The following is a 16,001-nucleotide window of genomic DNA, read 5'->3' as shown; positions in this document are numbered from 1 at the left end:
TGCAAATATCATTCTTAGCAGAACAATAAAATATATCGCTGTAAACCTTCCGAAACCTCGGATGCCCCAATTTGCTGTTTTTAAGAAAATGGAAAAGACTCGGTACTTCTTAAATGGTGAAAAACTGGGCTTGTCTGAGTTTACAAGCATTTTTACAAGCAGTTTTGAGTGAACTGTCTGACCTGCTCTCCATCAGCAGCCTATTAGCATACAACTCAGACACATCTAGCCGAATGCCACGTGCTTGTGTTTGCATGGACTTTCAGGGCTCATTAATAAGACCGTTTTGGCTCATCTCAGTCATTGGCCAATTACCTTTGAGTGATGTGTCTGAAATGAGAAAGTATCAAAGAATAGGGGGGCTATCGACCATGTCTTTAAAGCGGGTGCACAGTGGGCATTTTTGCTGCAAAAGTGCCATCCAAGACACATTTTGGGGATTGTAGAAGATTTAAAGTACCACAGTATAGATTTAAAGAAGTTTTAGTTCACGCAAATATATCAATTCTCTCATAATTTGCTCACCTTGCTTATTTAGCATTTAATACACGGTATATCGTGCATGCATAGAAATGTACAGATAAGCTAAATAGGTGGTTGAAATATGACATCACTCTGATAATGTCAAATCACATTAGTTTTTGTGTGTCACGAGATTAAACACAAATATGACAAAATAGTCACGAATTAGATTTAACATTATTGACATGCCAGCATATTTAAACGCTCATTTGTACAATATGTTGTAATGCATATGCGATGGATTGATCGCTCAATAAATAACCTCAAAATCGTATTCTTTGTCTCTGACAAACGTATCATTTCGCTTCAGAAGACATTTGTTAACCCAATGGAGTTGTTTGGATGTTTGTGCTTTTTGGAGCTTCGCCATGTTGAACCCTACAGTAAATAAGAAGATACTATAACAGCTTTTTTAATAAATTAAATGTAATAATTTAATACAATTATTTGTTTCTGTTTAAACTGTTCAAGAAAAGATGGTCAATTATGAGAGAATTTGTATATGTTGTTAAACTATTGCCATTAAGGTCTTGTTAGATTTTTTGTGTTTGTAGACTGTAGCGCCTCCTGGCAGTGCTCTGTAGTTCCTGCATATGGTCTGAATCATCATCAGCCTTTTATATAAATATTTTTAATTTAATATTATTTTGTTCTATGCAGAGTTGCATACATAAAACACAAGGGGCCCGGTTTCACAACCAAGGCTTAAGGCTAGTCCTAGACCAAAATAAATGTGCGACCTCAACTTAATATAACTTGCCCAGAAATATCTTAAAATATATCAGTGCCATTGTTGTGTTTCGAGATGGACACCAGTAATTTTTTCGTCCAAGGCATTTTTATAAAAGCGACATAAATATCTTAATTCAATTAAGGCATAGACCTGGCTCAGCTAACCCGTGTCTGAGAAACCGGGCTAAGCCCTGGGTTTGTCTGTCTGAGGAAAATTTTGTGAAAGAATTATGACGTCGTAGAGTGAAACTGTCTGTAATTGCCTTTGCGTGACATGCTCAATGATGGCCGAATAATTGCATTTGCAATGAATCTGAGCCTCCGACGGGTTTCTGGCAGTATCATACATTTGGGGTCTCGGCGTGTCTAAAAACTAACCACTAACAGTGCAGATAATGTGTGTTGATGGGGCCATTCAGTTAAAAAATGTATTTCCTGTCTGTTTGGTATGCAACGGTAATCTCTGTTATGACTATAATTAAAGTACCCTTGGCGGAATGAGCACTCTGTGACCTTTTTAACTGACTCCTGACCATCCCACATCCACATTTGTTTCATTTTATTGTCCCAGAAAATATTATTTGTATTAATATCCCAGTATTTGCTCAAGGACCTCTTTAAATGTGAAAGTCATAATCAACCATGTGTTAATGTAAAAGTCAGAACTGGCTGTTTTTGTCCTCTTCTGCTTTGAGCTGATTAAACTGCTCTGTGTCCTTGTGGCTCTGTATTTATGAAAAGTGTTTGTGTGCGGTGGAGTGTGTGAGATTTTGCGAGAACATTGAGCTCCAGGGCAAATAGCTGTACCACTGATAAAACATACGGCTGGTGTTGGTGCAGACAGACGCGGAGAGGGAGGGTTTTTTGGGTGGGGGATTTCAGACGTTCTAAAAATAGCCCGGACGGATGGGGGTGAGATCAGATTGACGTTACCATGGCGACAGCAGGAAGGGAGATGATGATGGCGTAGAGGTTTAGAGTTGAAGATCAGACTGCGGAAAAGAGGAGAGATGAAGGTGTGGAGACAGGATTTGTGTCGCATCGCAGGAATGCTCTTGTGCTGCTGTTGAGCGGGGCCGCTGCACCCAACCTTACATTGACTCATCCGGTTATAAAATCACTGACTGTGAATGTTGCCTCACACCTGAGCAGACAGCTTATTGATGGAATCTGTCTGGTGTAAGTGTAGCTTATTTATAAGAGGTCAAGCCCGGAAGGGGCTTACATTATTAAAAAGCATACATTTTTGCCCATAACGTCTGAACCGTATGCCGCACAAACAAAATATTAGTTTCCTCTGAATCCTGAGCTCACGCCGATTCGAAGACATGTTATGTTATGAAAGCTGTATTATTCCGAAAACATACTTTTTCGAAGTTTTGACCGATTTGCCCAAAACTTGGTATGGAGTAGTGCTGACTAAGTGAAGTTGTTAAAAGATTTTCGATTGATCAATCCGTTCTTGTACTGCACATCAACGAATTCGACGGAGAGGTCGCCAAAATGAATTTGATGCTGTATCTCTGCCAAACTTTCACGTATCGAAACAAAACATGGTTGGTGTCATCACAAGCCCGACCTGAGGTAACATGCTGTGTTTCGGCACAGCGCCACCTAGTGGTCCGAAGTTACGAAGAATGGCTTTTTTTGCTTATAGCTTCCAAAGGGTTTGTCCAAAAATGTAAAAGTAGGTCTCGTTAGATCCGGACTGTTTGGGCGGGTTGGCCTGTAGTGTGATTTAGAAGGTAACTGTGCAACCGTTTCTCCGATCGAGATGAAACCAGCGTAGGAAACGCGGGAAATTTAGTGGCTTACTTCTTGTGTTCTAACTGCCTTTCACTATGTTTTTAACTTGGTTTTCAAAATGTGATAATCTGACATGTCCAAAATATTTCCTCGGTCTGCCATTGTGGGCGTCTCCCATTTGGAATTTTGTCGTAAAATGCAGTATGTTAAAAACGCAATGGCTAGTCACTATGAAACTTTGTATGGTTCATCAAGGTCATGTTCCGAGAGATATAAGGAAATGTATTAATCTGCTTGCAACATATGAGGAAATCAACATAATGCCATTCGATTTACACTAGTTTGTTGGCTCAAGCAGAGTTCATTGATATCAAAGTTGTCATATTCCACCATACTTCTTTTCTTGTCATATTGAATTATATCCCCTTACACAATTTTGATGACAGCGCCACTGGTCAAAAGTTATAAGCTATCATATTGTGCACTTTATGCTAATACATATCTACTGTGCAGAAAGTAATCTTTAGAAATGTCCACATCAATTTCCCTTCCCTAAAAGGTTTCAATACGCTGTGTCATTCCTCTACAGGCATTTAGACAACCATCGTCTGTGGGACCCGAACGATTTTGCCGTTTCTTGTTTCAGAATTATCATGTACTCCATACAGGTGAAACGCAACTCTCACTTTATGTTCATCTTCTGTGGCTGGATGTACACTTCGGCAGAATGTGTTATGAGATGTGTTTGTTCTTGTGCTTCAGGCCCAGCATTCTCACCACGTGATCCAGCAAGTTTTGTCTCACCTTGACACCCACAGTAAGAACACACCACGTGTGAGGGCAGGTATCGTTCAGGTGTTGCTGGAGACGGTTGCCATAGCAGCCAAGGGCTCCATCGGTAAGACCATCATTTTATGCTAATACTTGAGAGTTAGGTGTGTAAAACAATCTTCTTCCTCAAGAATTAAACAAACAGCTCACCCAATATTGAAATTATGTCATCATTTACTCACCGTCGAGTTGTTCCAAATCTGTATAAATGTAATTTTGATGAAAACACAGAAGAAAGATATTTGGAAGAATGCTTGTAACCAATACCATGGTTTTAAAAAGTCCTTTGTAAATGTCCTTTGTTCTGTGGAAATACAAAAGAAGATATTTTAAAGAATGTAGTTTTGGGGCACTTTTGACTTCCCCTGGTCATTTTTCCTACTACTGTAGTCAATGGTGTCCAAGAACTGTTTGGTTACAAGCATTCTTCCAAACATATTTGTCTGTGTTCATCAGAACAAAGACATTCATACAGATATGGAACAACTTGAGGGTGAGTAAATGATGACAGATTTTATATTTTTGGGTGAATTTTAAACGTTGTTGATGACTCATCGTGTCCTGTTGTTTTTTCCTCTTTCTCATTATGTATTCATTTGTTTTGTCATTCTGTTTTCATGCATGTGTGCAAATCACTTTAACTATGAACAGATTCTAAAAATAACAAACCATTTGCAATTTGTGTTTTCATTTTTCTTCGATTTTCTCCCTCCTACACCCCCTTCTCTATTTTCTTTCTGCATCTTCCTCATGTTTATCTATGAAATCTGTTTTCTCTTGCAGGTCATATTGCCCCCATAGAAAACAATGCTTACACATTTCTCAGCCCAGTCTTTACGCCACCCAATCTATGGTTGGGTATGTTAACAAACAGGGCTCTCACCCAATCCGAATCTTTAGCCGCTCTCTAAATCTGTGTAGGGTGAAAAAATCCTCTGTTTAAGGTCCTGTTATGCAGTATTGACTGAGTATTAATTCGTGAAGTTTGAGAATTTGATGAGCGGCTGGAGGTTTGTGGGTTTGCTGTGTAGGATAACTACAACGCCCCCTAGCTGTGATCTGTAGTTCCTGCATCTCCTCTGAGTCACATTGTTTGTTATAAATGTGAAACATTTTCACATTTTTAAATTGGGTTAGTGATATCAAATAGTGCTGAAAGGTGTTGCACCGTGTTCTAACCAAGAACAAAATCACAAGCAGATTATTATTATAATAGATATTGTAATATCTTTTATTTACTTAACTTCTGTGGGTGGGGCTATACAATTCAACACAAAAGAAATACAAGCCAAGTGGTTCACAAAATGTGTTCTGTTGACCTTAAGCATCATAAATATAGAAAATAGAATTTGGGTTTATGACCATACACCAGAAGCTGCTTTCAAACACAAACCAGTATGAGTTTGTTGTGTCTTTTTTTGCCTTCGTCTGTAATATTTATTTGCAATCACAGGTCCCACAGTCCTGGAGGTGTTCAACACCCTACTAAAGCATCTGCGTATGAGTGTGGATTTCGAACTAGGCGATGGTTCCCGCAGGAATTCTGCGAGCAGTCTATCCTCCACCCGTACTAAAGAGAGCGAGGAGCGGATCGTTCAGAACGCCATAATACAGACCATCGGTGAGGAAACTCTCATCTTATCTTCACCCGTGTAATCGGAGTCGCTGTGAGATTCAGAGGAAACTCAATATCATTGATTTATATGTGTGTGTAGGTTTCTTTGGAGGGAATCTTCCTGATTATCAGAGAGCGGAAGTCATGATGTTCATCATGGGAAAGGTTCCTGTTTATGGCACGCCCTGCCACACGCTGGACACCGTCAAGATTGGGTACGACTATTATGGCGGACTCACGTTTATACGTTTTAGTGGTTTGTTTTCTTGATGGATCGAACCCATGATCCTGGTTGCTTGCACTAAATTTTACCTTTGTGTTTTTGTTTAATGCATACAGTATTTTTTTTAGTTCAAACTATAATTGTCAGAACCCCTGCGGTACGGCTGCAAGACCCCCTGTTGGAGATTCCTGTATTCAGTTATTTATATTAGCATGTTTTCAACATGCAAATTGCTTGTTGTGTGCATGTTTTTACGGTTTATGCTCTTTTCTTTTTTGCATTGTCATTGAGAGAAGGACGTAAATATTTAAAATGTGTGTGTGATGGGTTTCTTTGTTTGATTTACAGTTTGCATACTTGTAAGTATGAAAAAGTATTGAACTGGAAATGCTTAAGTACAAAGGGTTGAGTATGAATGAAGCTACAGTAGTATGGCTAATTTGGACACATCACATCACACAATTTCTTTTTGACATAGCGTTTTCTTTCTTGAACTATTTGTAACGCACTGTAATTCCAATCTTCCATTGTTTCCAAACCACTATTGTCTTACAGACATTTACACACCAGTTAAAGGGATAGCTCATACAAAAATATAAGCATCATTGATTTATCTTCATGTCGTTCAAAACCTGTGTATGACTTGGTTTTGTGTCCACACAATGGAAGTCAATGGGTTTCAGTGTTGTTTAGTGACCAACGTTCTTCACAATATCTTTTGACATGTGGGATAAGTTAATGAAAGACTTAAATTTTTGGTGAACTATCCTTTTAAGATGGAGCAGACCTTCATAAACACCTGAAATGTGTTGCCTATACCTATAAATTTCATAATGTATAATTCAGCATTATCATATTGTGGCGAGCAGGGCGGGACGAGAGCTGTGAGGGAACGGCGCGACACCGGTGCACGTGCAGCTGATGCTCGATATCACTCTCGTCACCGGCCTCGCGCCGTTCCCGCACTGCTCTCGTCCCGATTTGCTCGCCACACATATAATCCAAACAAATTTAAATGGTTTACACATCGTCAAGTTATCATTCTGATCTTTTAATTTGAGTAAAATAAATACGTCCCAGAATCACTTGCGCTTGGTTAGGAATAAATGGTTTGTGATTTCGGATTCAGAGTTTTTTTTATGTAAAAATGTCAATAAGAGGATAATAATACTTATGCAGTGTTTAAATTTGCCTCTTTCAGGCATCAGGGCACCAAGAGAATCCAGATGATGCTCCTCAGTTCCCTCATCATGGTAAAGCTCTTTTCTTTTTCCCTCTATAAGAGGGTGTGTTGGAGAAAGCACACTTAAGTTTTTGTCTATGTACCTATCAAGTCTAAGGTCACGACTGGTGAGATATCAGGCGTACATGTATTCTGGGCGTGTGGAGAATCCATTCACACACATGCTCTCACTCCTCGAGGGAATTTTTTAAATGTTCCTAGACAGCAGACCACACAGATCATAACACCAGTTTACTTGCGCCTGTGGCTTTTTCTGTCCTTTGTGAATATCCAATCATGCCTCCGAAAATTCGGTCTGGTTCACGGCTGGTTTTAGAGGCCTCGTTGCCCGGCAACAGGCAGGAAGGAGGCCGCAGGTTGTGACATCAGACGGTTATTTTAGATGTCAACAGCTTCTACTTACTGTCTCCCCCTGCTGCTCATTTCCTGTCTGATAAAAAGTTTCTAACTAGACTAATGTTTAACACACCTTGCTATCTAGACGTGTGTATTAAGAAAAGTTTATATTTGATGGATTTTGCGTATGTGTAGGTCACATCTGGGTTTAAGTGTAAGACGATGTGTGCTGGTTTACCCGCTGCGTTTCTGGAACCGCTGTGCTCCATTTCTCTGATGGAGGACAGTGAACTTCGTCAGCTCGTCCTCGAGATCCTGCACAACATCATTGATCGCCATGACAACCGAGCCAAACTCCGAGGAATTCGGTATATATATTTATACACTTAACATACTTTTATGTGATCAAGTACAAATTGTGTCTTTAAGTAAATGTGTATTGAACCATGTGTGTGTGTGTAGGATTATCCCTAATGTATCTGCTCTGAAGATCAAGAGAGAAAAAATGTCCAAACAGGATGTGGGTTTCATGAAAAAGGTACATGTCACATGATCACCCACAGCACAAATACACTTTTGTAGAATCTGTCTCAGACTTTTGTTCTCGCTACAGCATGGGCAGCAGTTATACAGACACATCTATCTGGGATGTAAGGAGGAAGACAATGTGCAGAAGAACTTTGAGCTCCTCTTTACCGCTCTGGCTCTGATCACTATTGAACTGGCTAATGAGGAGGTGGTGATAGACCTCATGCGCCTGTCTCTCGCCTTGCAGGTGTGTTTATCGGACCTGGTACTCGATACCAAAGTAACACCAAATAATTTAATCTAGTGTGAAACCTTCCTTAGAGTCAAGCAGAGCTCTGATTCATAATATCTGTGTTCTGATTGGTTAAAGGACATGGCCCTGACCAATGAGGAGAACATGCCCATGTTTATTCGCTGTGGCATCATGGCGTTGGTTGCCGCCTATCTCAACTTTCTCAGTCAGATGATTGCAAGTCCTTCTTTCTGCCAGCACGTCAGTAAGGTAAACACATAGACTAAACACACACACACACACACACACACACACACAAATATACAGTATTTAACCCTTCCTCTTCCTGTCAGGTGATTGAGCTGAGGAATTTAGAAGCTCCAAACTTGTTGCCTGAACATGTGTTCAGAGAACAGTGTGTGTGAGTATTTCTCTGCATTTAACTACGTTAAATGTAATAAAGAAAACTTTGGAGGAAATTCAGGGATTTCATTGACAAAAGGTTTTATTAAAAAAGGAAAATGTGTAAAAGATGTTTTCTTTTAGGCTTGCAGTATAGTACCATTAGTCTGTGGTGTTTTCTTTTAAATAAATAAACTCTATGGTAGAAAACTATTTAAACAGCTAGGTAAATGTGTGTTCATGTGTCTATGTGTGTTGATCAGGCTCCCAGACTCTCTGGATCGTGCCGATACCGGTCTGTATTTTCAGACGGCTGATCTGGCAGAGGCTTTGACTTTACCTGGATATAACGCAGAGAGGCTGGCTATACCTTACATTCCACAGGTGACAGGTAAACACGCATGTTATTCTTTTCTGCACAGAAATAAACATTCACCAATTCTGAATCTTCACGTCAGAGGTTTTGGGCTTTCTTTACGATGCAGTTGGTAACTTTTTGAAACGTAGAATTAGAGGTAACTTACTTATCTTTAACGCAGGTTAAGGTCGAATAAGGTCAAACTAATAAGTAAATGATTATCACTTTTACGAGTTTTTGAGTAAGCTCCAGGACTTTAAAAAAGGGACTTTATAAAAACCTGATAAAAATCCAATGGTTTTGTGAGAAGGTCAGCTGTGAACAATAGACTTGGTGATTGTGAAATGTAAAGCGTTTTTTGAAACTAGAGACATGAACATACATTGTTAAACACATCAAAAACATATTCAAAGCTTCGAAAACAGCCAAAGAATGGTACCATTAAATAATTTTTCTAAGATTACCATTTCAAACCAGTGTAACATTAGTAAACGCATTAGTAAACGCATTAGTTAACATGAACTAGCAATGAACAATAATGCTTTTATTAATCTTTTACTCACCCTGAAGTTGTTCCAAATACGTAAAACTTCTTTGTTTTGATGAACACAGAGAAAGATATTTACCAAACAGTTCTTGGGCACCATTGACTACCATAGTAGGAACATTTGCTTTATGAATTTGTTCTTTCTAAATGTATAATTTTTTGTTGGACACAAAAGAAGATATTTTGAAAAATCTAGGAAAGAAAACAGCTCTGGAACACTTTTGACCAGCATTGTTTGTTCTACCATGGCAGTCATTGGTGACCAAGAACTGATTGGTTCCAAGCATTCTTCCAAATATATTTCTCTATGTTCATCAGTACAAATACATTTGTACAGACTTGGAACTCGATAGTGGGTAATGGATAACATTCATTTTTGGGTGAGCTGTTCCTTTAAAGGCCAATACAATTGTTTGAGTTAATTCAATGCACATTACTTAATGTTAACAGAGAAACCTTTTGATTTTGATGTATTGGCAAATTCCAAAATTGACAAACTAAGACTAAAGATGCTATGGAATTATTGTTCAGTGTTAGTTCACGTTAGCTAATGCATTAACTAATATTAACAAACACAATCTTATTGTGAAGTGTTACCTGTTTTTTTTCAGCTTTAATAAATGTTTCCACATGAAAGTCCCGCCCCAATTTACTCCTATTTTCCAGCTGCAGACCCCCCGCCAATATCCTTGCAACAGTAATGCTCAAGTTTAACCCTCTGAAATAATAGTTTTACTTTTTAACTTCTGAACTGAAAATCTTCCTCAATCACATGCGAGTTCATCTGGTCTTTCTGCTCAGCCCTGCCATGTCTGTGCTTCTGTGTCTGCACTATAGTTCTGTACACGGTAGGAAAGATTCTGAACAGATGCAAACAAACATCCAGAGGTACAATTATCCAGTTAGTGAGGTCACCAGTCTGTGTGTGTGTTTAGTAAGTTCAGTGAATGGTAATAATGTGTAGTTAACATCTCCCCAGCAAAGCTGCATCAGAACTCCACCAGAACTTCACCTGTAGACTTCTTACTCTCTTTAGCTGCCTTGGCAGATCCCTGTAGGTCTTAAATGTGTTGAATGACTCTCAGCAGTTGACTGTTGAGTAAATATATGGTGTACTGTTATAAGTTAGTTTTGTTTGACTGGTTTGCTGTTTTGTACGCTGCTGTCGTCTGGACTGTGTAACCGGTAGGTTAAAGGTTCGGGTTTAGTAGTTTGGGTTTTAGGGGGAGTGCTGATGTAGCAGTGTTGATCAGGTTAAACAGAATTAAAATGAGTTTTTATATTAAAGTGAATATAAATCATATATAAAAATGATATAAACATCAAATATAATATAATAGTAAGAATTAAAAATAACTATGTATTGATGTAACTGCGGAGTTGGTTTACATCACTTTTAAATGACATCAGCACTCCTAATCCTAAAACATGTAATGAGATCCATGAAAGGGAAGGAAGGAGGCGGGAACCGGCGAACATTTAACAAATATTAATCAAAAATAAACAAACAATTAACATGGAAGTAAAGACCTGCAGCCGCCTCACGGTAGACTGCCGGCCGTAAAACATAACAACAAACTTAACACATGTCCGGGCCCGGTCCTCTCTCGTCAACAGTCCTGCCAGTCGTCCTTTTAAGCTCCGATCTCCTCCTTGAGATATGCGGGACCGGTGCGCGCACAGCTGATTGCAACTATCACTCAAGCCACCGGCCCCGCCTCACGGCTCTCGTCCCGCCTTCCTCACCACACACTCGCTTTTAGCTAATCGCTTTTTTCTTTTAAGAACATGTTTTTGTGATATCTGCACTTGTTTCTGTGACCTGCATTGCTTCGGTTTGATTATTCACCCTCCTTTGCTCTTCTTTTGCCAAACCTGACATTCATTAAACATGAACATTTGCCAAGGTTATGTTTTACCAAGGCTAAATGAATGGAAATCTCTCTGCCCAATTCTACGCCATTTGCCTGCATGATCTGAAGTATATGAGCGTGCAGAGCATCGTATATTTATATCGCTGTCTTCTGCCCACAGATGAAGACCGGCTGCCCAGAAGGAAGAGCTTCGTTGACACCATTTCCCTCCAAGTTGACATTCTTTCAAACAGCTTACCTGATCAGGTATGCATTATACACCTGCACCTGAATTGTTTAGTATGATAAATAAGTTTTTTTATTAAATATTAATGTGTGTTTATCCCACAGTCTCATCTAGCAGAGGAAATTACATTTGAGACCCTGAAGAAGGCCATCGGTATGTGTGGATTGGCTTGTACTCTGTTTGTATGCATATTAATGCATGTGGGTTAGCAAGATATCTTTCCATCTTTTTCAGAAACCACCGGTCTAGAGGAACAGGAGAGAGAGAGGAGACGACAGGTGATGGAGAAGTTCCAGAAGGCTCCATTTGAAGAGATAGCGGCCCACTGCGAGTCCAAGGTATCGTGTGTTTAATGTTAATCCGTGTGTTCTGTCATTGATTATATGTCAAAACATGCAGATCAATAGAAATAAAAAACATGTCTACAATTTTACAGATTTTCTTATTTCAGATGTAATTTGCTACACTGTCAGACCTGTTTTAAATGTTTAAAACATAAATGGTATACGATTTTGCATATAGACGGTTTCAAAGCAACAACATAAACAAAGGTTACTGCGCATGCACACTTTTGTGGCCCAAACATAACTTCCAGTACACGTTAGCAAGGAATATAGAGTCCCTGAAGATTATTTCTGAAAAGATCAAAATAAATAAATTAATCCAACTGATGGCAACTGTAGCCACAACCTGGTATCCTGGAGCACAAGAAGTCATCAGTCCGAGCCCCGGCTCCGGCAAGCTCTGGCCTGATGCTCTTCCCAGTCCTGCCAGACGCTTGTGATGATGGGCAATTCACCTGATGACTACATCCACAACCTACAGTCATCCTCACTAGTTCTTTCCACTTTTCACTAACCAGCCCGGTGAACTATTTGCAATGAATCTTAAAATTTACAGTAATTATTCTCTCAGTAATTGCAGCAGGGCTATTTTAATATGCCAGAGGAGAACTGGCTCTCCCGGTTGAGTCTGGCCTCTCCCAAAGTTTTTTTCACCACTCTTATACATACAGTATATAATGGAGTTTTGGTTCCTTGCCACCGTTTCTCACTGGAAGACTACTGATTTAGTTTAGTCCATAAATATAAACGACTTGCGTGTAAAAACACACATTCATGTTAACATATTTTAACAAATATATTCTTTCCGTACCTTTTGGTATTATTTCAAGTTATTTCAATCCACTGACATCAGTGTACATTGCATAGAGAAAAACTTGCAATAAAACCATGTATCTTAATACCGTATATTCTCTTTAATCGTGCCTCTAAAATCTGTATTATGATGCATGTAAAGCTGCTTTGCAACAATGAAAATTGTGAAAAGCGCTATATAAATAAAATGGAATTGAAATGAAATTAGCTAGCAAGCTAAAATAATGTCTAGTAACCAGTATTATTTATTTTGGGTAAGCAGTAGGATAAACTGTTATATATAAAGTTACACCCATTCAACAAATTTTTTATTTAATACAATTAATATACAATAAAATTACACGAATAGTAATTATTAGTTAATAACATTGTTAATAAAAGTTAATAAAAATAAAATATAAATAGCAGACACTTTTATCCAAAGGGACTTGCATTGCGTTGTACTATACATTTGTTTCTGACTATGTGCAATCCCCTGGGATCGAACCCATAACCTTGGTGTTACTAGTGCAACGCTCTAACCACTGCCAAACCGATCAACAAACAGACAGGAAGTTAACTTTGTCCGGGCGTGTGTGTCCCATGAATCCCTATAAATGGGAAGAATTGAATGTTTTCTAATGTGTTGCATTTTGTTTATTAGGCCAACATGCTGCATGATCGCTTGGCTCAGATATTTGAACTCACTATTCGGTAAGTTCACATCGGTTGCTTACTACTTTATCAATAACTAGTGACTTTCTTCAGATAAAAGGTTGTTAAGAGCTATTATTTGATTGGTGTTTCTGTTCATTTCTGTTCAGCCCGCCTCCAAGCCCGTCGGGCACAGTAACCGTGACATCAGGCCACGGCCAGTACCAGTCTGTGCCAGTCTACGAAATGAAGTTTCCTGACCTTTGCGTGTACTGAACAGTGACCTCTCAGCTTTACTGTATCACACAAACTACACTTTGACCACACCTCACATGACCACATACTTGATTCTGTGACCTTCCAGTCACCCAAATCACTCACTTTCACCTTCGACCTGTAATGTCAGTCTTCCGTTGATTCCACCTTCTAAACATTATCATCTTCTAAATTCATGATTTGGTAAAAAAAAGGGAACTGGACTGAACGGGCAATTCACCGCTGCATTTTGCACCAATCAGCACGCAGAGCTTACAACCAGCTATCCAATCATGCACCAGCTCTATAATGTAATGTGAATTTAATGTATGTGTTTAGTATTAGAATGCGGCTCCAAGTGAGTCATTTGAAAAGTCGATTCTTGAGCTCTTTGATATGTTGACTCACGAATCATTTGTAAAATGAGTGCACCTTAACTGCTGAGGTTAGTTTAAATACACGTTTTCATTCTCTCGCGTTCTCTTTTGCACATTAAGCCTTCATCAGCAGAGAGATTTTCACACATTAAAGGTCTTTCTTATATAGAAATATCTGTACAGTATAGTATAGGCTATTTTTGATGAATATAAATATATATACTTTTAGATGAAATAACGGTTTCATTTTGCATGGCTTAATTATTTTCCATTGCAAGTCTTTGAGTTTAAGCCTTTATTAATGTACGATTAGCCTTTAACTTCGATGTTAGTGATGTCGATGGGGAGTTGATTTAGATTTTAGGGGATCACTACTCTGCATTTTGCCTTCACTGTGTAGAAAAACCAAAACATCTGCTTTTCATTACCAAAGAGCTCGTCCACATCTTTCTTTATGCCTAGACACTGCTGCCATTTGAAAAGTATATTCTGTGGTGAGAATACTACAGTTTCTGTCACTTTGTACCGGCTGTGAGAGATATGATTTACTAGATCAGTTGAAAGTAGAATGAGATTAGAAAGGTTTGGAGATACTTTGGAGAAAAATGAAATTCTTAGAAAAATCTGCATTCATCAGTCAGCTGCTTGATCAGCGAGGGCATTGTAATGCTTTTTTTGTTTCGTACCATAGATCATATTAATCTACTAAAGGACAAAAAAAACTTTGTGACTGTTAGCTGAAATACTTTGCTGGAGATGTTTTACCTTGATCTGAGCTTCCTGTGGTAAGACTAGCGAACAATTTCTGTTTTTCTGGTAGAAATGTGAGTACAATGTTAAGACTTTTTGGGTAAATCTTAGATGCTTTTGGGCTTAAGAAGGTTCAGAACGTTTGCTGTAATATGACTGGCTTGGCTTTGTTTTTGTGAATGTACTTGCTATGTGGACAGGAGTGCGAGTTGAGGAGACAGGTTTTCTGCAGGTGTTTGATATTTAGGGGGTTTCTGGTTTTGAAATGATGGGGAATGTTTCAGTGGCCTGGCTGTTTGTGGGATTTATTTGCACAGAAGGTAAAAATGTCTATTACTGTGCTTATTAAAACACCAAACCTAGAGGTCAAAGATGCCCAGTGGGGTTTTCCTCCGTCTTGCTTTTATCTGTTAAAATTAGCGTTTAACGTTAGTTTTATATGCCTTGATGGTGCATTTAGTCTGTTATCAATTAAGTGTGACATTAATCTTGACATGATGGTTTGAAGAGAGAAATGTTGGTGGTTAAGATACAGCCGGTAATGGACATTTGGTCTTTGTGTAAAAGTTGCTGCATTTTGCTAGACGTTGCTTTATGACAATAATTGTTATCAATGCTGTGATGAAATCAGGCATATAATGTCTTTAGAAATAGAAATCGCATCTAATGTAGATCCATGCAATATATTTTTGGTGTAACAAAATTGAAATGTGTTTTATAATGCGAGACATTTAAGACACATCTCTAACGCACTTGTAGAGATTACTGTGAGTGTTGTGCGTTTCGATCGGGATGTCATACTTTTCTGCATGCTGGTGTTTTGTTAACATTTTACAAATAAAGGGAAATCATTCATACTGTAACTGCTTATTTCACTTTAGAGTCATTCACAATATTTTTCATCTGTGGTTTAGTTTTACGGTACATTTGTCTGAAACAAATTTTGTTAGATTCGTTTTATTTATAACTTGACCGTTTTGTTCTTAGTTAATTCTTTGAGAAACATGGAATGAGTTAGCATTTCAGTTTAGGGGTTATGTGTTGTTATGGGATAGTATGGCTGCGTGTGAATGTGCTTCTGATATGACAACATGCATCATGTTAGATTTTGAATGTGTAATATAAACCACTGAAGTGTTGCGATTATAAGAGTTCATATGAAATCGTTTAGGTGTTATTAAGCCGCATCCAGGTTCTGCCATGTTAATGTGCAATGAGATTGTATGTATGAGGTAATGGAGTCTTAAATAAAGAGTTTGTATTAAAATGTTCTTTTTCTCTGCTTTCTGTTGGTAGTAGATATATTTTATGACTTCATCCCTAATTTTGTTAAGTTCTAGAAGTAGAACTGGAATTGAGAAACGCTACTGTAATGCAAAAAATGTAGTATAGTAAATATCTACTATAGACCTCT

At 38.5% G+C, this 16,001-nt stretch overlaps 1 protein-coding gene across 3 annotated transcripts in view; it reads left to right on the top strand.

Annotated features, from left to right (window-relative positions):
* efr3a (EFR3 homolog A) overlaps positions 1–15,858 on the top strand; it is a 30,944-nt gene extending 15,086 nt beyond the window's left edge. For 2 of the 3 annotated variants that reach the window (XM_079451419.1, XM_079451420.1), the window contains 16 exons: positions 3,590–3,668; positions 3,763–3,898; positions 5,285–5,452; positions 5,547–5,661; positions 6,871–6,922; positions 7,444–7,616; positions 7,711–7,786; positions 7,862–8,023; positions 8,147–8,278; positions 8,362–8,429; positions 8,674–8,801; positions 11,350–11,435; positions 11,520–11,568; positions 11,650–11,753; positions 13,216–13,265; positions 13,376–15,858. In XM_079451419.1, coding sequence (XP_079307545.1) covers positions 3,590–3,668; positions 3,763–3,898; positions 5,285–5,452; positions 5,547–5,661; positions 6,871–6,922; positions 7,444–7,616; positions 7,711–7,786; positions 7,862–8,023; positions 8,147–8,278; positions 8,362–8,429; positions 8,674–8,801; positions 11,350–11,435; positions 11,520–11,568; positions 11,650–11,753; positions 13,216–13,265; positions 13,376–13,481 — 1,684 coding nt within the window. In that variant the 3' untranslated portion in view covers positions 13,482–15,858. Of the gene's footprint in view, positions 1–3,589; positions 3,669–3,762; positions 3,899–4,614; positions 4,690–5,284; positions 5,453–5,546; positions 5,662–6,870; positions 6,923–7,443; positions 7,617–7,710; positions 7,787–7,861; positions 8,024–8,146; positions 8,279–8,361; positions 8,430–8,673; positions 8,802–11,349; positions 11,436–11,519; positions 11,569–11,649; positions 11,754–13,215; positions 13,266–13,375 lie in introns of all 3 variants that reach the window. The other variant, XM_079451418.1, reaches the window with a different exon arrangement.
* The last annotated feature ends 143 nt before the right edge of the window (positions 15,859–16,001 follow it).

This window comes from Barbatula barbatula (genome assembly GCF_947034865.1).
Source record: "Barbatula barbatula genome assembly, chromosome: 3".
Lineage (NCBI taxonomy): Eukaryota > Metazoa > Chordata > Actinopteri > Cypriniformes > Nemacheilidae > Barbatula > Barbatula barbatula.
The sequence above is the reverse complement of the archived record's forward strand: the minus strand, read 5'-3'. Positions and strand labels throughout refer to the sequence as shown.